At 40.2% G+C, this 23,308-nt stretch overlaps 1 protein-coding gene across 3 annotated transcripts; it reads right to left on the minus strand.

Annotated features, from left to right (window-relative positions):
- Positions 1-583: 583 nt before the first annotated feature.
- On the minus strand, positions 584-23,050 carry traf3ip1 (TNF receptor-associated factor 3 interacting protein 1). 3 transcript variants are annotated; one of them, XM_042494496.1, is made up of 16 exons: positions 22,818-23,050; positions 20,999-21,067; positions 19,469-19,630; positions 18,695-18,823; positions 16,900-17,346; positions 16,745-16,816; positions 16,279-16,302; positions 14,948-15,017; positions 14,491-14,511; positions 13,386-13,473; positions 12,772-12,867; positions 11,797-11,929; positions 11,679-11,715; positions 10,605-10,681; positions 3,939-4,156; positions 584-2,855 (listed from the first exon to the last, which is right to left on the minus strand). In XM_042494496.1, the coding sequence occupies exons 1-16, from the start codon at positions 22,938-22,940 to the stop codon at positions 2,690-2,692; spliced, it is 1,932 nt and encodes a 643-aa protein (XP_042350430.1). In that variant the 5' UTR covers positions 22,941-23,050; the 3' UTR covers positions 584-2,689. The 3 variants fall into 3 exon arrangements, with proteins under 3 accessions (XP_042350430.1, XP_042350429.1, XP_042350428.1); XM_042494495.1 differs by having other exon boundaries at positions 12,772-12,864; positions 14,942-15,017; XM_042494494.1 differs by having other exon boundaries at positions 14,942-15,017.
- Between the last annotated feature and the right edge of the window lie 258 nt (positions 23,051-23,308).

Consider the following 23,308-nt stretch of genomic DNA (forward strand, 5'->3'; position numbering starts at 1 on the left):
CAAGGACTTCGCCTGAACTTGTCAAAATCACAGACCAGGCTCATTTATCATTTCGCTCATAATGTTACTCCCGCAATCCAGACCTCTCATTAAGTTTCCATTATAAGGCCAAGTTGACTCTGAGTCTGTAAAATCCTCTCAGCATCACTCACTACTCTCCACTGACTCTTTAAAAACATGAAGAGGAAACTAACATATATTGCAATGTCACCATTTATTTCACTCCACTACAAAAGTATATAATTATTTGAACTATAATACAATCTCCACATATACATAATGTACAGTTTAAAGAGAAACAGAGGATATGATACAAGTAGTTTACAGTGTGCACTGTCCATTCGTATAAGACATATCAGACATATGAATATGCAGGTTCTCTGTTTTTGAAATGTTTTGTTGGTGCAAATTTTTTAAAATGTGATTTCTCATTAGGTTACAGTATATTTGATAGACTAAATATAATACTGATATGAAAATGGAGTAAAATTCAAAATGAGAGTACATTTTAACAATTAAAACCCGTGGGCCCCTTTTTTTTTTTTTTTTTAAGATATAGCCGCATAATTTTGATTTTTTTTTTCTGTAGCACTTAATGCCTGTAAATGGTCTAAACAAACAAAATTTGCCAGTTAGAAACTCTAAATATCAATATAAATATCGGTCCACTGGCCCGGGAGACCATCTCTACTACTAGATTAACAGTTTTTAGCTTAGCACTTGGGCTGGGAGTTAAAAATTGATACAGCATGGCATCACAATATTTTTGCATGGCGATATTATATTGATTAGCAGATGCTAAGGTATAATTTTTTTATTATGTAAATGATAATTTTATAAATTAAATTGTTGGTAGCCTATTAGAATAATATAAATAGCTTTTTCAGTCCACTAGATATATTTTGCTGCGAAAAAGAAATATTGAAGTGGGATGGAAAGACTGAAACTTGTTGAAGTTTTCCTTTGTTTGCAGTTGAAACAGGGTATTATATTGCAACATATCGCAATATATGTTGTCAGAATACTCATGCATACACACACATCACAAGACATTTAAAATAAGTTATATTGTATCTTGACTTGATAGTATTGTGATAATATCATATCGCGGGGCCTCTGGTGATTCCCACCCCTAGTGCCACTTATCCCAATCGGTAACCTGATCAGGCAGTGGAAGTGCGGACTTGTGTTTGGGTAAAGAAAAAAAAATGATATTTTGGAGGTTGTGAAAAAAGAGAGTCTAGCTATAGTGTGTAAGGAAAAAAAATAAACTAGTTTTGTACAACTGGGCATTATAAAACACATTATTGAAAATATGGATTACATTCATCAATCCAACCAGAATGTCCTAGCAAGTGTTTGTTTTTTAAATAATTTCCTGTAAACACTGGCAGTAAAACTAACAGAGGTAGCAACTGCACATTTACAAGTAATAACAACAATGTAAAATCAGATTGGTACTGTTACCTAAGTATGATAACTGCATTTCCATTCAGAGTGAGATGGGCCACTATGCAAAGTAACATGTCTGACCAGTCTGCTCTTGTTTTGTATTATTATTATATTATTATTTGTATTTCATTCAAACGCGGATGACATTATTGGAAAGTTTTACGGAAAACTGGGACAGTAGTTACTTTCAGTCTCACATCTCTACCATCCATCCTAGTATTGCTTCATATTTTCATGCTATATCTGTAAAGCACATTTCTTTATGTCACAAAAGAAGCTAGCAAAAAAATTACAGCTTTGTTTTTTAAATTTATAAAGATTTAAAAGTTCATACAAGAAGTTGCCATCTGACCAAATTTTTCTGCATCCTCCAAACAAAGGAACAATTTGGTAAATCCTATGGTAGAAACAGAGCGTAGGGAGTGTGCAGCTGTGAAAACATATAGATCTAGTTTTTAGGGAGCGTAGCTTAACGGTTTAGAAGACAAAGAAAAGATGAGTATGACATGTATAAAAGGTCCCAGGACAAATTCAACCAGAACACTACAATCATGTAACATAGGACTCCCCATATCATTTCTGCATGCAAAACCTAATTTTCACCCTGTGATCAGCCAGTTTAATGTGACAGAGAATATTGAATCACTGTTGTGTAGTTTTTCCAATAGCAGTACAGCAGTGCAAATATTTATAACAATCCTGCTTATTGTGCCAATCAAACTGCACGTTCTGTGTGCAGCAGTGCCTCAGTCCAAAGTCCTCACAGCTAGTTAAAATAAGACGTGAGGCAATGGCAACAAATTAAGTTTGAAATATTTACAGCTTCTGATGAACTCATCCAGCATTAGAAATAACTATCTAGTCCTGTCACCTGTGCACTGGCTCATTCCACAAAGGCACCATTACAGAAAAGGGCTAAACGATGGGGTAAGGTTACTGTGCAGAGCAGGAAGATATTTATTCATTTATTTATCCGTCAGTCACAGCAGATCTTAGTCAGACCTTCAGGCCATCAAATGTAGCTTTTATATAGCAATGCATGACTGATGGTGTCTGATATGTTTGGGTCTATCTCCTTGTCTGACAAAATCCCTAAAAGTGCAGTGTTTGGTCCCATTCCTCATCATCTCCAGAAAAAAATGGTCTTACCATTATTCTGAAGGAGACATTGTTCATCCCTAAATCTTCAGTGCATTTCCAGGAACGTTTTTTTTCTCTGTAGACTTTGTTTCTCACTTCAGGTTCTAGAGGAGAAATTGATTCCAGTCACCATCTTCTGGATCTTCTCTTCATTCTTCAGTATGTTGGACTTTACAGCGCAAATCTTGTCCTGCTGGTCCTTGATCAGCTGCTCCAGCTCTGCTAGTTCTGACTTGAGAGGCTCCACCGCCCTGTCTGTCGCTCTACAGCATATACAAGCATTCACACACACATGCACACACACATACGAAAACACACAAGGGATGATTAATTGATAGCATGCCATAATATACAAACAGGTTGAGGTATTGTCCATAGTGACCAGCAAATATAATAATGAGAGACGTTGCTCAGAGTTGCTTATCACTGTCAAGAGGGGTTTCAAGAGGAGTTGTATGCCTCTGTAGGCCAATCAAGTTGCAGTTAACATCCATGTCTCACCAGATCATTTATTGCCATGATAGTTGACAGTCCTACAAATATGGACACTGCTGCATACATGATAAATATTCTGAAACCTGGATGCTTTAAACACATCTTTGACCGCACAGCACAGACGCTTCATTTAATCAGCAAGGTTTTAAAGTAAGTGTCACCAGTTCAGTATCTGACCAAATGTCACCACTTCTGCACTACCACCTTCATACAGGTAGTAGTGCATTTTGATAAATATTTGTACCTGACAGAATGACCCAATACACATTTTACTGCATTCGTACAGAAGTACTCTACTCTGATAGATATCTGTACCTGACAGAATGACCTGTGCCACTTTAACAAAAAGTGCTCCATACTGATAGATATTGTACCTGATAGAAGTTGAGGAGATTCCCTCAAGGCCTTTTGAGATATCCCTCATAAGAATGACATGGACACAAAGTTACATTCACCTTGACTTTTGACCACCAAAATCAAATAATTTCATCTTTGAGTCCAAGTGGACGCTTGTGCCAAATTTAGAGATTTCCTCATGGTGTTCTTGAGACATCACAATTAGAAGAATGGGACAAACCGGGTGACAATGACAAAGACCTTTCACAACCAAAATCTATACAATTCATACTCGAGTCCAACTGGATGTTTGTGCCAAATTTGAAGATTTTCTGTCATGGCGTTCTTATTGAGATAGCCTGCTCACAAGAGTGGTACAGATGTAAGCAAGCAATGAATACCAAGTACTGGATTCAATAAATGAAACAGAGAGACAGCACCTTGCATGAGACAGTGATCTGTATTTCTACAATGCAAATAAAATTTTATGTGTGTTGCAGATGTGCAGACCTCACCTCTGCTCCTGCAGCAATGCCTGTGCGTGCTCTTTGTTCTCCCGCCGCCAGGTGTGCAGTTCAGCCTGCATGGCGTCCATGTCCTCCTGTATGTAGTCCATGATCTTACCCAAAGGCAGGGTGCTGCGGCACACCGTCTGGATGGACGAGCGGAGCCGCTCTATCTCCCGTGTCACGAGGTCCCGCTCTTTCTTACGTGCTGCTTCAGACACTATATTCTGTAAGTGGAGGTAGTGAATATAACGACTGAGTCAAATTGCAAAGAATATGAACATCACATAAAATTCGAGGAGCGTACATGTCGGTATTTGAGGAAGGAATAATTAAATTTCATAATCAGGTTTATCTACATCAAAATATTTTTTTCATTTCATCTGCATAATTTAAACTTAAAGCTGTGTGTACATAGTGTGTCCCTAGACCAAAACATAATAAACCCTCTTTAGGAATTCCACCTTTGCCAACAAAGTCTCAAATGCCCAGAACCAGAGCAAGGCTGCATTTAGTGGTTTAGGATTTCAAGGCTAAAAATGTTAGGCAGGATTTCTACCAACCTAGCTGTATATATAAAGATCAAACGTGCGGCTGAATTGTGTTGGCCAAAGTTGGGGGACTGGTTGATGAAGGCTTCCAGTGTATGGTGTGTGGTTGAGGGGAGGGGGTTCACCATATCCAAATTACACTCAGTCCCTCGATGGCGAAGAGGAGGGGAAGGTATCAGGGAAGGACCTCCCTTGGCAGGGAGCAAATCCAAGGATGTTTGCTCAGCTGGGCTTCGCAAGGCCTCGGAGTGTGTGTGTGTGTGTGTGTGTGTGTGTGGGTGTGTGTGTGTGTGTGTGTGTGTGTGTGTGTGTGTGTGAGGCTAAAGCACTCAGTATTGCAATCCTAAAGCCACACACACACACACACACACACACACACACACACCAAGCATACAGTGGACACACAGCCCCTCGGCACTCTGGGTCTTTAAGTCGTGTTTATTTTAGTAACAGGCTGTGGCAGTGGGGTTATTTTACTACAGTATTGAGTAACAACTACTACACTTATGCCTCCTTTCAAGTTCAACTCTTGGCCCAACTTATATTATTTGGCTTCACAGATGGGAGCACCTGCCTTCATGAGGCAGCAGACGTATTTGCGATAGTGTGTAAACTAAATGACAGCTTCCTCTTCAAAACACACAATCTGTCACATATTGCTTGGCATAGCCGGCACACGTAGCGTTTGCCTTATCAAGCCGCCTCTTAAAACAAACCAAACAGCTCAGTAATTACAATCTGAAAAGGCAGCTTGACTAGACAAGACCACACTGCAGGAATGACATCAAACGTCACTGTTTGCCATCATGTCTTTACAGGAAGCACGTACAAATTTCTGACAACCTCACTCTTTGTTACCTATTTGTGGTGGCTCGAGAGTGTGAGGGTTGAAACGCCTCGGCCCAGCAGTCCCCTGACAAGGTGGGTGGCTTTCCACTGGGCGCTGTGAACCATGCAGCTAGACAAACACTCTACGGCTCATTCGGCCTGCCTGGCTGCGGTTTGGTCTGCGCGGCCCAGACAGGACCCATGGCTTCGTTCTATTTGCCGCCCCCTTGCTACTTCGCCCCCCTCCCCAACCCCCTTCTCTTTCTCTGTTGGAAAATAAAAAACTTGGCGTGAAAACATGACCCCTGGTTCGTGTGCACTCTGTCCAGGTGGATATAAATCACAGCTTTATGGAGGTCTATGTCGGGGTCTACGAGACCTGTGTGCTCCTAGTTTTCCTTTTTCTCACCCAGATCACAGAACAATATTTAGATGTGGTGACCGCAGAGGAGTAGGAGGTGAGAGAGAAGGAAGGGGTGGAGACAGGGAAGGTTTTCCCATTATCTCAGATGGTGATGAAAGCCTCAGGCAATGGAGAAGACACAGTCTCTGGATGGCGTTAGAAAGGGCAGGTGGACTAAGGGGAGGTAGTTGGCTCTGAAGTGTTTTAAATAGTGCAGTCTCTTAGACTGAGACATCTCTACCTTGTGGAAATTGTCTTTTAAATTAGCATTACATTGTTGGATGGAGTTGAAATCTTTCATTTTAACTGTAAACTCTCGACTTAAGTCTCCATCAAAACAGTGCCAGCAGAATTAAATTACTATAGCCTTAGCATAACACTGCAATGTGAAATTTACATCACGTGCATTTCAGCCTTTAGCCATATCAGCCTAATTAGCCAATGCGTGCAAATATGTGATTTATGGAGTGCTTATAGGGATTTTCTGAGGCAAGAGGAAGACATTCTTCAGTCTCCTTTGACAAGAAAAACTGCGTGCATGGGTAGAACCTGTCAGCAGTGGAGCAACCTCCAGGGTATCATTAACTAGGAAAGCAATCATTTAGAAGCTGGTTGACAACAAGAGATTGGCTTCCATCATAAGCAGAGGAGCTTCGTCATTCATTAATCTGCTTCACTTTGGTCAAAACAGGATGATGAGAGAAAAATGTGCAAACCCTTTCATAAGAGCCGGTTTACCCACAATCAAGTTCAGTCAGTTTAAACTCAGTTGATAATGGGTACAGTATGTTGTGGCACTGTAAGCTGCTAAAGTCGTCTCTAGGAAATCATTTGAACACCTCTTTCCAGGGTTTCCAAACATTTTCATCGACAAAATTTCGAGACTTTTCCATGACTTTTCAAAAACCCATAATATTATTTTTCTTGTCCCAAATGCCCATAACCGTAATTTCAATTAGCTGGCACACATGGGAGAGACAATACACAGGGAGAAAATGAATAAACATACGTGATTGTAAACAAACATCACACATCAACGCATATAAGAACTAAGTTATGTGAACCACTTAAGAAAATAAATTTGCCATTATTACATTACATTAAAGATTATCTATGGAAGATCACTGTAAAATTTTCATTTCACACAACAAAATCTCATGACTTTTTCAAAACTTTCAATGATTTTCCATGACTTTCCAAGGCCTGCAAAATGTGATTGTGAAATTCCATGACCTTTCCAGATTTTCCAAATCTGTGGGAACCCATGTCTTTTTTTTTACAACAAACAAATAAGAAACTAAAATTCAATTAAACTAAAACTAATTCAGTATCTGGACAAATTTCTCTTTCTCTCTACATGCTACCACTTCATTATTTTGTCCTATTAGGCAATTGTGTGAAGTGACATAATTAGGATATGAATTTTTGACTTATGGTCAAAACCATTTTTTGTAAGGTCACAGTGGCCTTGCCCTTTGATCACCAAATTCTTATTAGTTCGTTGTTAAGTCTAAGTGAACGCTGGTGTCGAATTTGATAAATTCTCTCAAGAGTTTGTTAAGATACCATTTTTAGGAGAATGAAACAGGTACAAGGTCACAGTGACCTTAACCTTTGACCACCAAAATCTAATCAGTTCATCTTTGAGTCCAAGTGGACATTTGTGCCAAATTTGAATTAATTCCCTCGAGGAATTCTTAAGATATCACAAGAATGAGACAGTGACCATATATACAAACCCTTACCCTTTCATGATATATGAATTTTTAAATTATGGCCAAAAACATTTCTTGTGAGGTCATGGTAAACTTGAATTTTGACCTATTAAATTCTAATCAACTCATTGTTAAGTCCAAGTGGACGTTTGTGCCAAATTGATGAAATTCTCTCGAGGTGTTCTAGAGATACTGTATCTTGTTCACAAGAATGAGACAAATACATTGTGACAGTGACCTTGACCTTTGATCAACAAATTCTACCTAAGTTCATCAGGAACTCCTGAGACATCTCATTCGTGAGAATGGGATGGACGGACAACCCGAAAACATAATACCTCCGGCCAAAGCAGAGTCATAAAAAAGGAATTGTTAAAGGACAAATGGATGATTTAAGACCACATGCAACAACTTTAGTGTTTTTGGAAACAGTCCTATTGGCTACTGGTGACCATCTGAAGATACTGATGTGCATCCTAATGGTTTGAGCACACTGTGTTCCTGTAGAAGACCTGAGAGGTGAGCCAGGGAGCGAAGCATAGAATGAGAATTGGCTCTGCCTGTTGTTTATAGGTTTCCTCACCAATTTTTTTTTCATAGAAGGCCATTCACAAGTCTAGCTAGATCATAAAAATAGCTTGGAGTCAGTGAGGTGAGGAGAAAAGCTTACGGCCACTGACGTTACAGGATGTTGTTGCAGGGTCACTGTAGCCCCTTGGGAAGACAACTGAGATCACGACCCTGGGCTACGGGGCGAACTGAGACGAAACTTCCAACGGGACTGCTGCAGTGACTGACAATGGAAACTGTATTTAAAAAAGGTGGCTGATCATTTAAACATTCCCATGGAGAGAAGAAGCTGTTTTGAAGGGTTGGATGATACGACTTCTGATCATGCCAGTGCTGTCGAAGTTTAGGCCTTCAGGTAGGTACTCCTCAAAAACCTGACCAAATTCCTCCCAACAAGTCAATATGACCTCTACAAAAGTAATATGACTAATGGAATGCCACAGGGCCATTTCCTTGTGTTTCCACAAAAAACGCTGGATGTTTATAAAGACACAGAGGTCTGCAGAGAGGAGTATTTATTTTCTTGACAATTCTGCAGAGAGTATTCTGGCCCTTCTCCTCCGTGACTCTCACTCAACAGCCATCCATTTGTATGCCACAGGGTTTATTTATACATCACAAACCTTCATCAAGGCTAATTTGATGGGGGTAAAGAAATGGGGGGAAAGAGTACACAAAAAATTCTTATGAAAACGCAGCTGCTGCAAGGGGCAGATTCTGTCTAAATAAAAAGAGAACTATCTTGGAATAATATACAATACTGCCGAGGGGTCATAAGGAAGGGCATCCCCATAAATATACAGCAAATTCTTAAGTCACACACACTGTGGCGGGACATGGCAAAATACAATCATTTGACTGTTTTGGAATTCCCTTTATTTACATCAGAACAGCAATGGGGCAGCTCGGCACTGGCATTAACAATAGCAAAATTAAATTCAAAAATGACTAAGAACATAAATAACAATGCGGGTAATATCACATAGACTGGATTTTCATAAAATATACAAAATGGCCCAAGATTTTTTAGCTAAACGTGATCTTAAATCAGAGTTTGTGACTCATTCAGATGCAGCGTTTTGATGAACATTGGCATTTAAGAATAGCAGGGGCTGAAATTTCAAACCCGTCATACCACATAGAATGAGGAAGCTGAATATTTACATTTTTGTCCCTGCGTGTTTTAGCGTGATTACTAAAAAAAAAGGACCCCATTAAGCTGACCTCTCCACCCTTTCATGTCAGGAAGGAAGTCATTATAGTTCTTTATACAGCTGACGAGGCAAGGCCAATAATCATGGAGAGGACTGAACAGCTCTTATGTGCAGACATACCTGTTAAAAGCTGCCAGTGCAGACCATACAGGATGCTCCGAAATGGAGGTTCGGAACCCCTGAAAACTGAGGAGGCTCCATTAAGAAAATTAGGATAAACTCTACAAGGCTATGCTCATGTTACAAAAAGAGCACTGCAATTTCGGATGTTTCGCCTCTGTTTTTGGTTTGCATTTTTTTGAGGTGGGTAAAGATATGTAGAAACGCCACCTTACACATGCATAGTTGGTTAAATGCTGTCCCTACAAACTCCTGTCAAGTTATTTCAGCTTACTTGGTGACTAAGCTGAGACAACTTCAGGTGTGAATTACGAGGGCCGACGTCTGAGGCCGCAGTTAGGAGGGGATAGATCGGGGGCCTTTATGCATGAGTGACTGTCCAAAACAGTGCATCCATCAGAGTCAGGGTGGTCAGCAAGGGGAGCGTATGCTTCACTGAAGAGGACCACCCAAAGCAGACAGTGTACGCCACCTCACACCATGGACTACAGACCAAACTGTAAGCTTCACACTGATTCACACTCCAAATAATGATGAAAGACAGCTCTCTCTTTCTGGCTGATAAAAAAGCTGACAGAGGGGGAATGCATAAGTAACGGCAATAATGTGTCACCTTGAAGAAAGCCGGTTTATCGTGTCTTATATAAAGTCTAATTCAAAGAGAAGATGAGAAGAAAGAAGAGAAGTGCATTGGAGTTTTAATAGATTTGTAGAAAAAGACTGCAGTGTTAACAAACCTCAGACTGGTTGTGCATTGTCTGTTTTCTGGAATAACACTGTGTGAACAATCAGAACAAGATTGCTCTACAAGATAGTCCCTATGATGGCAGATAACCTCAAACAGAACAGAAAAGTCTGTAATCAAAATAAAATAAGCATACCTAAGATATTGAGCAACCCCAGAAAACAAGCTCAATTTTCTCCAGACATCTTGATGTGTGTATCAATTGTGTGTGGTCTGTTAGAGGCAGAACCTCTGGTTATTAGCCCCTCAGCCTCACTGAAGGGGAACATTTTTGTGGTTACAAGGCGGTGCAATTACACCTCTCCACTCCATTTGTTTATATCTTTCTTTTGATAATAACCAGTGTTGCACTGGGCCTTTCACTGCAGTTGAGAAATTTGCCCCGGAGAGCAAACCTTCCAGGAAGAATGGCCAAACTGATGGAGAGGTTTAACATGAGCTCTGACGAGTACAAGCAGACAGACAAATACTAGGCTGTTGCTGCACTCTAGTGGAGAAATAAAAGAACTACCACTATTAGTGTACATACCTGTTCTTTAGATTTGGGGGAGGATGGGGACAATTCATAGTCTTTCTTGGTCTCAAGGATCTTTTTCACAAGGCCACCTATAATGAGAGAAACAATGAGGTAGTAAAAGATCTGCTTCCTGCAGGCAACAGGTATGTTAAAGGCACACTTAACTCCACAAATGACCATTTGTACATCAGTTATTCACCCCTTGTTACAATGAATTCGTAAAGAGAACTTTGGGGTTTTTTTGCATGCCTCCATGGAGAATGAAGAATCCAAAAATAAAGAAAAGTCTAGATGAATTGAAGTCATAGGGGGCTGCATTTAAAACTATATCAAAACATTTGTTTACAAATTCACACAACTCCTGCAGCATAACCCAATTTTTATTCATCCAGTCATATGCTCGATACTTTCCAAACAGACAGCCCTTTTCGACAGGGAACTGAACAAAAAGTTAACTTATCTACAGTCTTTTCAAAACTAGACTCCATTGACAAAAACAGTAATTTGACCTCTGTCAACATGGGAGCTGCAGGTCTACCGCTGCTTGTTAGTTTGTGTTATTGTGTGAATTTGTTGAATCCAAACTAACCCTTTAAAACACCCCTAACACAATAAACTAAATGATCAAGACAGTAGTAGACCAGCAACTCCTGTGTTCAGAAAGGTAAAATTAGTGTTTTTGTCGATGGATTTTGGCTTTTAAGAGAGCGTAGTTGCACTTTCAGTTCAGTTCCCTGTCTGGGAGGTACTGAGCACATAAATGAATAAATGAGACTTGGATTATACTAAACAAATAGTGTCAGAGTTTTCCATCAGTTGTTTTGATATAGATTTACAATTACAACTGCCATTTATTGAGACTTCTCCAATTTTTTATTCTTTGCTCACTGGAGGCGTGCAAGAAAAATCATTTTCCCAAATTCAATCGAACGTGGGTGATTCATTGATATAAAAATGGTAATTTGAGGGTAATGTATTCTTCTAATTAAACATGAAGAAAATCAGGAGCATTATTTCTCCTTCCAAAATGAGAAATAAGGAAGATCTATTGAGAGAGAAAAAAACACAACAAATGTGTCTATGTACCATGTTTGTCTTCGTTGTTGAGATCTTGTGACGGCACCTGTGATTAAAAAAAAAAAACAGTACTTAACTATGCAGTGTTTTTCCATTTGAACACCTCATTGTTAAAGTCACTTACTACCTCCATCTCAGGAGCATCTGAGGGGGGAGGGACCGCCTCCTCCACGAGAAATTGCTCATCTTCATCCTCCTCGTCCTCAGATAGTCTCTTTCCATCCATGATGACTGGAGCTGAGGGCTTGGCACTGGACAGCCTGGAAGACGGACAAAGAGCTTGACTCATTTCTGACTGAAAAATTAGATAACTTATAAGGTGCGACACATGCCATCACACTTTTATCTAATGCAACTGTTGACTGGTCTGACTTGTTCCACAGACTTAATAATTACACAGCTACAGACACTATCTTCATTTACTTTGTTTACTTGCATTTTATTGACTATTGTAAGTAGTGATTTTTTCCCACTGGCAGGGATGAGACTTGTGTGCACACTAACAGCCACAACACACGGGGCACAGCTGCTGCGCCACACATCTGCAGGAGCATGCCCGCACCAGAGCGCATTCATTTTAATCAATTGAAGCTGCTACACTAACCATGGAAGTCACGCTTGACCCCGTGGACACCACGCTGCTCAATGTTAATTTTATGCAGATGGTCTATTTTTTTTCTCCATGCGCAGCTCTGCTGTCTTCCAACAGGTGAAAATTGCATAGAACTCAGTAAAAATTAGTACAAGCTGTTTAAAAATAATAAAAATAAAATTCCTCATTGTACCGGAGGACATGCAATGCAGCAGAGCAACGTTGTATTTTAACATTTCCAATAAATGTAGAATAGGTTTCCAAAACCTGCACAACTAAATGCATAATCATTAGTTAAAACTCAATGCACACACAATGAAGGTGGCATCAACCACACGTTGCAAAGACATTGTCTGCATAGCACAAACAAAAACACGCTCTGCTCTGCCTAAGTGATGTCCCTGCCCCAAGCATTTTTGGCTACCAAAATTTATACACATAGAGAAGGAGGAGGATTCTCTCAGGCCACTATAAATCACATCAATGACACTGAATATGTGGTGAGGTCACCTCTCAGCTGGGGTCATGTCAGAATAACTTTCTTGTTTCTTGACTCTGGGAGGTGCTGGGCGAGCACTGCTGGGCCGTGGTATTCGCCTGTTGCTGCTAGATTGAAAGGAACACACACAGTACTGAAGTAAGCTGCTGAACTTACCATTTTGGAGCTAAAATACTTGCATTCATACAAGTAATTATTATTTTGTTTCACAAGCCAAGTTTTTGTTTCCTTGACATCTTTTACATGCCAAATCCTCTGTTAACATCTCTCTGTGATTTGCCAAATGTCTACTTTGTGACAGCATCCAGATCGCAGGATGATAATTGTTGATTGGAACAACAAACATGGAACAGAACATTTGTAATTATTCAAATGAAAAGGCAAAAATTCAACTGTGTAATCTGCTGAGGCTGATCTTGAATCGGGCCTGGGAACAAACACAGGTTTCAAAAACAAAACTTACCTAGATTTTAAATAAATAAAGCAGTGCAATAACATTCTTGATACACTCATAATTCTCACATAACTTTTTATTTGTTTACTGTTTATGATTTTTGCAAGTAAAATGTAATGTTTAGCTGGTGTTTTGCAAAATGAGTCAAGGTTCAGAGTTGACTGTACAGACCTGGAGGCCATGTCAGATGGCGCCGAGGAGCCTGCAGTGTCTCCATTTTCCAGCGGGGCAGGTCTCTGAGCCAACAGAGCATCTCCGTCTGTGAAAGTACAGCAATGACTTGTTGTTAGCTCAGTTTATCAAGGATAAGGCATGTCATTGATGGATTCTGACAAGTAAGCAGTACACACCTTTATAATAAGTACATACCGGTGTCCTCCTTTCAGCTATATGATTCCACTCTAACAACGTTAGTTTTTAAACAATGTAACACAAATAAATCCAGCCATGTGCGTTCAGCCGGAGCCTCCTTGCATTTACTTCTAACCCATGCTGACTGTTAAGTGCTCCTTCTAAAATTCGACAAATTCCTTCATGTACTTTTAAAAATTACCAGGATACTTAGGACTTAAGGCGAAGACAGAAATAGATTTTATCCTTTTGGACTTAAATTTTTCTATAATGTTAAACTTTTTCTTTAGTTCTGCTAATATCTTTTATCTTTTCCCCATTACTTCTACAGTATCTAATTGCATTCACCTGCTTGTAAAAGGAGAGGGGATGTCTTTTGTTTTACATTTCCTGAGATTTTAACCTTTATTCCTTCTGCGCTGAGGTTTTTTGGAAGATTTTCCTTATCTTCTAGAAGAGTTTTGGCAGGGTCAGGAATCGTTGCCACTGGAAGCCTTTGAAGGCCTTGACAGTCATTGTAACCGATGTTGGCCTTTCAAAAATAAACTTGACTGACTTGCTAAGATACTTTAACAATGAATTTCATTGCCCTTAATCGCTGAGTGTGTCGCTGAGTCGCTCCCAACCCAAAGGGAAAATCTGACATGTTTGGGAAGACAATTATTTGCTGTTCTTGAGTCAGATCAGAAGATCAGTAGTTTCATGTCTTGTGCTTTCAGTACGGAGGCATAAGTTGCTCCATACTCTTTCTCCATTATAGAAACCTACCACTGCAATTCTCTAAATGCATTTTAGATCAAGTGCTTCAACTCTCCTGTTATGCTGACACAATTTCACCATGGAAAATTCTTGTGTGAATCTAACAACCTTTATACTCTATTTTTGCATGCAACTGAACAAGAGAGATGAGATGGAGAACACTTACCTCCCTCACTGTCAGATTCATCTGTTGGAGAACAGAAAACGACAAGCATTATTTCCCTTCTAATACAGCTATTAAAATCATTATGGAGCAATGTAGCACACATGTATTAAGTATGAAAAACAAATGAACAAGTGGGCTGTGTATCTTTGTAATATTTTTAGGAAAATGTTTTTGGAAAACTTTTTTTTAATGTCATTTCAATGAATCTTTTGTTTCTGCCAACAGTAATCCTGATGAGTCACTGCTACCTCCCACCAAGGGAAACTAGTCAGTGATTCTATTAGACGTGTGCAGATAGAAAGCCGTCAACTATAAAACCATCCTGGACATACTAAAAAGCCCTTCTGTCAATGATTAAAGTGCATTTATTTTAGACATCTGTATTAACTATGTAAGATATGCCTCATTGGTGTAGGTGATTAAAATAGCATGCTGGAGAACAAAGACTTACCCTGACCTCCAATTTTGGGTCTCCGCCTCTGCCCTTTGGCAGATGAAGGCCGAGGTATTCTAGCTGGACTATCAGGCTGTGAGAGGAGCAAAGACAAAAAGGAGACACGATTTTAGAACAGTCAGTCAGTCATTTTCTGTAACCGCTTGTCCTCGTAAGGGTCGCGGGGGGGGCTGGAGCCAATCCCAGCTGTCATCGGGCGGAAGGCGGGGTACACCCTGGACAGTTCGCCAGACTATCGCAAGGCCGACACATATAGACGAACAACCATACACACCCACAGTCACACCTAAGAGCAATTTAGAGTCATCAATTAACCTGAGCTGCATGTCTTTGGACTGTGGGAGGAAGCCGGAGACCCCGGAGAGAACCCACGCGGACACAGGGAGAACATGCAAACTCCGCACAGAAGGGCCCCCAACCGGGATTTGAACCAGGGACCCTCTTGCTGTGAGGCAACAGTGCTAACCACAAAGAAGCCCTGTCATGCATCTTTCTAAATTGTGCTTAACATTCATCATAGTTTATTATTTTCTCTGGTAAGCGTGAGGTACACTGGTACAGTGCTCTGATGCACAAATAAACATTAAAAATTCTAAACATAAACATAAAAATTATCCTTTAAACCAGGCATGTCAAACTGGTCCACAGGGGGGCCGGTGTGGCTGCAGGTTTTTGTGCCAACCAACCAAGAGCACACAGTTTGACCAATCAACTGTCTGAAGACGGAGATCAGTTGATTAAATGAGTCAAGTCTGGTGTGCTGCTACTTGGTTGGAAACAAAACCTGCAGCCACACCGGCCCCCCTGTGGACCAGTTTGACATGCCTGCTTTAAACTATGCATTCAGAGACACCGCATCTTGCAAAATACTGACAATAAAAGTTATAAAGCAAGAAGAAGGAAGTGGGGTTGTAGGTTCAACATACAGCACTGTAACGGATTATATTAGGTAGCAAACAGGTAACAAAAGCTGCATCGAAACAGAAAAAAATGGGGAATACTCTCTTAAAGGGACAGAGGCATTCGAAAAGACAGCGAAAAGGCCCAAGAGACTGAGGGGACAGTTTTCTATTTTATTTTATTTTATTTTGTAAAATGAAAAAAAAGCAAAAAACATTCAGAAACAGCTTTGGATGCAGGGATTTGTTTCTTAATGTATTGCAGAGCTATTTAATTGCCTTGCATATTTATTTGGATTGATTTAAATAACTTTTAGAAGAAAGATCATACTACAATACAAAAACATGGGAATTTAATGAGGAGAGGTAAGAATCCTCTTTAAAATAGCAACAAAGCAAAGCTGATAATGGAGGAAACTGTGAATCAGTTCATACCTGGTTCTCAACTGCTTCTGCAGGCTGCACGGGCAAAGAACACAGTATTACATCATGCACTAAACAAATAATCACATTTATAAATTGTCGAGATAATTATATACTGCACTCCAAATTAGCGCGAAATAAAGTAGTCTGCCACCTCAAGCCCATTGCATTAGCCACTACATTCTAAGACTAAAATGCAGTATGCTGTAGCTCTAATTTGCTACTGATTGATTCTACAGGGTTCAATACCTCATCTTCATCTGGTTTTGATTCCTTGCAAGAATAAAAAGCACACAAAATAGATAATACACTAGATTTTTTTTTTTTTACAAGGTGCAAAACATATCAAGTTTAACCTAGCACATAAAATCTGTGACCAACTCTATATTTCTGTAGCTGGACGTGGCCACACCAATATTAAAGATGAGAAAATCAAACGGTCCCTGTGCAAGACATTATATCTTGTGACAGAGCTTACCGCTGGCACAGGTTTGGCTGTTTTGCTCGGCTCAGGGCTGGGTTTCTGCTCTGGTTCCTCTGACACTCTGACCTGTGCGCAAACCGAAAAAACACAACTTAAATAACTGCATTTGTTGCTAATATTTAAGCTTTAAGTGGTGTTAATGGGCATACCTTTCTATTGCTGCTCTCCCCACTTTTTTTCCTCTCTTCCCCCTCTTTGTGTCGCTCTCTGTCTTTCTCCCGCTCTTTGTCTCTGTCTCTTCGTTTTTCTTTGTCTCTTTCCCGGTCTCTGTGAGAATCCTTATCTCTCGTCTTTTCTCTGCCTTTGTCTCTCTCCTTGTCTTTTTCCCTTTCTCGATCCCTCTCTTTGTCTTTCTCCTTGTCCCTGTCTTTGACTCTTCCTTTGTCTTTGTCCTTGTCTCGCTCCTGGTCGCGGCTCTTGTCTTTGTCTCTGTCTTTGGCGTGCTGCTCCTGTTCGCTGCGGTGGTGTTTATCAGAGCGCTCCCTGTCCCGGTGGTGCTCCTTCTCCCCATCTCTGCGTCTGCTCTCCTGCTCTTTGGGCTGGTCTGGGTCCTTCTGGTCTCGGCTCCCACTGCGCTCAGTAATCTTTTTCTTCTCCTGGAGTAGTTTGTGTCAACACAGAGGGTGAGGATTTAATGGCAGCCAAGGATACATACTGGAGAACTAAGTATTTTATCAGCTCTAGCTAAATGTTAACACAAATGTTGACATTAGATTTAAAGCCCCCCTCGAGCCAGTCTTACCTCTTATCTAACAGTTAACATTCTTTAGAATAGTAACGAAACTGAAACTTCTATATCTTGGAAAACAACAATATGGCACGTAATAATAATTATTAACTCTATTTTTAGGCCACAAATGAAAAAAGAATTAGCACAACACGCCGACTCTCTCTCTCTCTCGCTCTCTTCTTTACCGCCTCCACCTGCTGCAGCCGTCAGTTGTCATGGTGGCCAGGTGCCGTTTGGCTGCTGCTGCACCGGGGATGGAGTGCATCTCAGGACAGGTAGATATGCTGGTGAGGTCAACTGTTTGCAATGGAGTTAATAGGAAGTTTTGGAAGTTCACTGTCTACCAAAATTGTCTGCTCTCGCCTCATCTCATGCAACTGATGCTTTTCTAACAGGACTTTTTGACTTTTTAACTGAAAGTTGTGCACTTTCCAGCAACTACACGTCTTAGAGGCCAGTGCTAGTGGACAGTGCATTGTTTTAAAACCTCCCAAAACTGCATTAAAGACTGTGGACCTCTGCAACATGTCTATCCATCCTGCGGTGCCTGAGGCCAAGAGATGAAGAGAACAAGTAGGAGAGACAGTCGGTGTATTGTGCTATTTCTGCCAGTAGGATATGGTGTAATTCACTGTGTTGATAGCACGCGTTCATCTTACATAGGCTACAAATGCAATTAGGAAAATAAACGAGACATTAAACTGAGGTGAAAGAAACTAAAAAATGAAATGAAGACCTCAGGTGGCAAATACAAAATGTTAAGGCTAAGCTAACTAAATATCTAAGTTAGCTAACGTTACTAAAACTGACAAACAGATCAACTAACAGACAGAAAAACGGACACAACTACACAGGGAGATACAACTAAGGCCATAATATTACAACTCTGGTTGAATACAAGATAAATCAGCTCAAAACGATGTTTATGAAGTTAGTGACAATGTATCTGCAGAAGCATGTAAGATAACATGTGACTGGCAGACTCTACAATAGTCATATGTCTCCTTCCCCTTTTAACAACCTTCTTCATTATTTGTCAAAAAAAATTAACACGCCACCTCTCTCTCTCACTTGCTCTCTTCTTTACTCGACATGATTCAGAAAAATATGCAATATCATAAAAAGGCCAAATACACCAGAGGGGAGGCTTCAATACCAAATGCAGGTTGGATCAGTGTGTATGTCCATGTTTTGCGTGGTCTGAGGACTCTGACCTCTCTATCCAGATGACGTTCACGTCCCTCCCTGTTTTCCTTGTCCTGGGATCTGGAGGTGCTGGCCTTGGTCTTTATGTCCACCTTTTCTCCTGCAAGCACTCGTTTCACTGCATCATCACTGGACATCTGTAAATCAAGTGCAGGAGAATCATTCAGTTTAATAAAGCAATAATATCAATGAGTAATGATAATTAGTGTTTGAGCATTTAACAAGGATGGTGGCATTTTTTCTAATATTGGACTGATGAGCAAGCATGTAGCATATCTGACCAGCTGCCCTGTCTGACTGACTTAGCTTTTACTTTTGCTGCTTTGAAGACATCTGGTTTGAAACTTGTAATACTCGGAAATATCTCTTACACAAGTGTAACCAGATGTCTTCAAAGCAGCAAAAGTAAAATGTTGCATAAGATCTGAGAGGAATACATACATTGTACATGACATGAAATCAAAATACTGTGTAAAGAACAACTATCCCTAAGGCACCAGCCTGTCTGTTTACACTCCATCTCCAGGGTTCAATTAAAATCCTTCAAAGTTTCTCCCCGAGGTAGCAAGACAATTTCCCCAAGAGTGCAATATTTTGATGTGAAAAATAACACACACTGAATATTCTTTTTATGTACTGCCATAACTGTATTGTTTCTCCAGAACAACACAGACAATATGATCAATGAATGAACTGGAGATATTGGAGAATTAGAAAGTGTGTGTGCATTTCCAATTTCCCTTTCTCAGTATGTGTTTGTGTAAGCTCCAAAGAACACAGACCTTGTTGATGCAGCACTTGGCAATGGCCTGCAGCAGCTCGTTGGTTTTCTCGGGCTCATGGCCGGCCACAATGCGTGCTGGCTTTGCCGCCAGGGGCTCCCCGCTCACCAGCATCACGACATCTATTGCTTTCTGGAGGAAAACTATCTTAGAGTCCTTATCCTAGGAAGAGAAAAGAGAGGCTATGAGGAACGGGAGAGATGTGGGATGGGGGGTGGGTGGGATGTGGTTATGAAAGAAAATGACAAATTCTACATCGTGTGCATAGTCTTGCATAGTTGACTCTGATTCCTCTCTTTTCTTGACCAGGCTATTCAAATAAACACATTACATTTTACTTTGCAATGTGTACAATTTGAAAATAATTTGCTACACATAATGTAGAAGTCTAAAAAATCTGATTTTATGGTGTAATGGTTAGCTTTCTGAACATAAAATCTAGCAATTCGGGGGCAAATCCTGAATCTGGAAGGTCCACTGAGTAACATTCTGGTTTGTGAGGCAGCGGGAAAGAGGAAATGGAGAACCTTAAGTTATAACAAGGACAAAATGAAGATCAAAAAAGTATCCTTCCCTTCTTTGATTTGATGATTGCATTTATGTACGCATGTAAATAAGATGGACCCTGTTCCAGACAAATGACCCAGCTAATCAGTGCTTCTGGTCTATCAGCCTGCTGCATCTGACAAGTCTGCCAGCTGTGTAACATAAGGACCTGAAGCTAATAGGAATGAGTACACAGTGTTATCCTGGTTGACCCGGCTAAACCAGGATAAAAGTGAAGTATTAGTTAAAGCTTCTTAGAAAGAGAAATTTGACACAGAATTGAATTCTCTGGGATTTAACCCCAGCCGACAAACATGAAACTTTGGTGTTATCTTTGATCTAGCTGGTCATGATGTTGCTATGCATGCATAACATTTTAAAGAGTACTAAATAGTCTGTCAACAAAGTACTTGTTTAAATATGTTTATTGTATGAAGAGGGAGCATCCCTCTGGTCCTCTGGCACCAGCATTTAAGTTTTTCTGAAGAACAGGAAAAAACGTTGTGGAGGGGGATTGTCCACATTCTTGCTGACCTTCTGGAGAAGATGGAAATTATAAATACAACAACCACATACTGACATTATTAAATTAGAGTTACACGCCTGCTGTAAGGCATCTAGTGTCTAACCTTTATCATGACCTAGCATCTTTCTATCCAGTATCGATGTGGGGTCAACTCTCAAACAGCAGACTTGAGTTCTGACACCTTGGCAGGCCCTCTTTGTCATGTCCTGCCAGATCCTCTCACTCAGTAAGTCACACAGACAGCGTGTAGAGTTACCCCCACACAGACGCCCTCAGACTGTCCCATGTAACGCACACGTGACCTCATACAAAAATAAGGCTGCTGCTTAGGATATAAATACATATTCTGTTACATTAACAGAGACACGTTAACATGAGGGGAGCACTGTCAATCGATGGATGGTGATATCAGTTTTGTGCAGCGGCAGGCCAGAGGTTACAGAGTGTGATCAACTTACCTTAACATTATCTGACTTCATTTCATTTTCTTCATAAAGGCCTTTCAAAAACCCTGTGGTTCTGATGATCTGAAAGTGGTGAGAAATAAAGGTTACACGCTAATTTGCTGGATAATATGCAATTTAAGCTCTCTCCTACTACCTAAACCATAATTAGGTTCTTTTATGAAAGTATCAGCTTTAAAGCAGCTCATCAGATGAAGGGAGTCACACATGCCGACACACTTGCTTTTAATCAAATATACATGAACCCACAGTGAAATATTAGACTACTCAACATGTGGAGAGTGGGAGATCTCAAATCTGTTAAGAAAAGTGAAACAGATTTTACTCTGCTTGACACCTTGTTTCAAAGGATTCTGTTCTGTGAAAAAAATATGTTAGTAATGACAACAAAGGACGCTGTATGTGAGAATAAGTCATTTCTTAAAATAAAGATCCAAGTAAATTTTGTTATACCATGAAATATTTCCATTGACGAATGGTATTAACCGATTAAAAAGCTCAGAACCAGTTATTATTATTTATTTGATGTAGCACTTACAATTTTGGTACCACATATATTTAATCTATGTTAACTCACCTAATATACTACCCAGATTTTTTGTCTTTGTAAATTGGTGATTATTTGAACTTCAAGTTTGCAGTCAATATCTGGTGACTGTTCAGGTACCAAAGCTGACCAAGTGATGATGTGTTGCCATTGCCAAATAAAATAACAACACAAGTTTTCGTTTTAACCTTCTTTGGGAACAAGATTGCAGATGCTTCTTTTTGTCAACAATCTACATTATATTTAAAAGTAACAAAAAAATCTAACTAACTGTATGTATGTTCAACATCTTCTGTTAGTATATAATTCTGAATGGCAGCTTTCCTCTTTATAAACTCCTCCAGTCTACAAGTGGTACATTACCTCTATGCTATACAGCAAGTAGAAGAAAACAAATGCTTGATTAGTAGCTGGCCCCAGTGTGTACCTAAACAGAGATTAACAGATGCTGTGGCTTTCTGAACAGATACAAACTGCCAAGTACTTAGACATTACAGACAGTACACAATTGACTGTGGAGTACATCACTAAGCCTCTCAGCCCTTCCAAAAAGTACTCAAGGCTTCATGTGTATCTGTAACATGGTCACATGTGGGTGCCTCCACTTTGCAATTAGCTTAGAAAAACACACTCTTTGAACGGTGATTAACCGTAGCACAACTTAACACTTAGTTATCTCAACTTATCGAACAGTCCAGCTGCAATAAGCTGCTCAGCATCCGTGATCCCAACATGACGGATTCGAAGAACCAGACAAATTTAACCAACTTAGTGCTTACAATCGTCTCACTCCATTTAGCTGCAGTGGATAAAACTGGTTTGTTGATCCCTGCGTGTGCTCAGATCGTGCCTAGCAACAAGGCGACGCCGTAGACACGACTAGCTAGCTTATTAGCTAACAACTATATTAACTCACTAGAAAACCTAATATTGAATTGCAAGTGAATGTTAGCAGCTCTTTATTTGGCTGCTGGTCGACTTCAATGGTTGAAGTGCTTGGCGAACCTTATTTGTGCAACGTCAGACAGATTGATGGCTTGAGAAAAGCTGCAGAAACACTAAGAAGTTAACGTCAGCTAACTTACTCGGTTAGCATAGTTCATGCTAACATTGGTACATTGGCGAGCTAACTGGCAAGCTTTTCTATGTTTTTAGGTTACATAGGTCCACAGTGCGTCAACATATGCAGGTAAAGGTGGTTCGTGGAGTTAGCAAAGCAAACGCCAGCTTGCTAACGTTATCATATCGTTAGCATAGCAGCCTCACCTCACTGAAGATATCATGAAGGTATCGAAACGGCGGCTTGCTTAGCAATTTCTCCGTCAGAGGTGGTTTCTTTATCACTTTTCCCAGCGTGTCCTGGGTCTTTTTCACCACTGCACCATTCATGGCAGCGGTCGAAAATACAGCTAAGACGTTTGAATGCGGATGAGACGGCAAAAAACTAATATGGAGTAAAAACAACTTGGTGGCTCTGTCGCCCGGTTGCTATGTCAATATACTGCTATCCCACAGTGCATCATTCATGAAGACTGCGCCTGCGCAGAGGGTTGCGGTTGCTAAGCGCTGCCTGTGCCCATAGCAACAGCTAACAATCTGCGACAAAGCTGGAGTAAAGTAGTGATAGATAGATAGATAGATAGATAGATAGATAGATAGATAGATAGATAGATAGATAGATAGATAGATAGATAGATAGATAGATAGATAGACAGACAGACAGACAGACAGATAGATAGATAGATAGACAGATAGAT

Source organism: Plectropomus leopardus, chromosome 10 (genome assembly GCF_008729295.1).
Source record: "Plectropomus leopardus isolate mb chromosome 10, YSFRI_Pleo_2.0, whole genome shotgun sequence".
Lineage (NCBI taxonomy): Eukaryota > Metazoa > Chordata > Actinopteri > Perciformes > Serranidae > Plectropomus > Plectropomus leopardus.

Excerpts from the sequence above, each read along its gene's own strand:
- traf3ip1 (XM_042494494.1), bottom strand. The coding sequence starts at position 22,940 with ATGAATGGTGCAGTGGTGAAAAAGACCCAGGACACGCTGGGAAAAGTG. Across the intron at positions 18,824-19,468 it reads CCAAGTGCTGCATCAACAAG|ATGTCCAGTGATGATGCAGT; the intron begins GTCTGTGTTCTT and ends CTTGATTTACAG. Across the intron at positions 15,018-16,278 it reads CAGAAGCAGTTGAGAACCAG|CCTGATAGTCCAGCTAGAAT; the intron begins GTATGAACTGAT and ends CTCCTCTCACAG.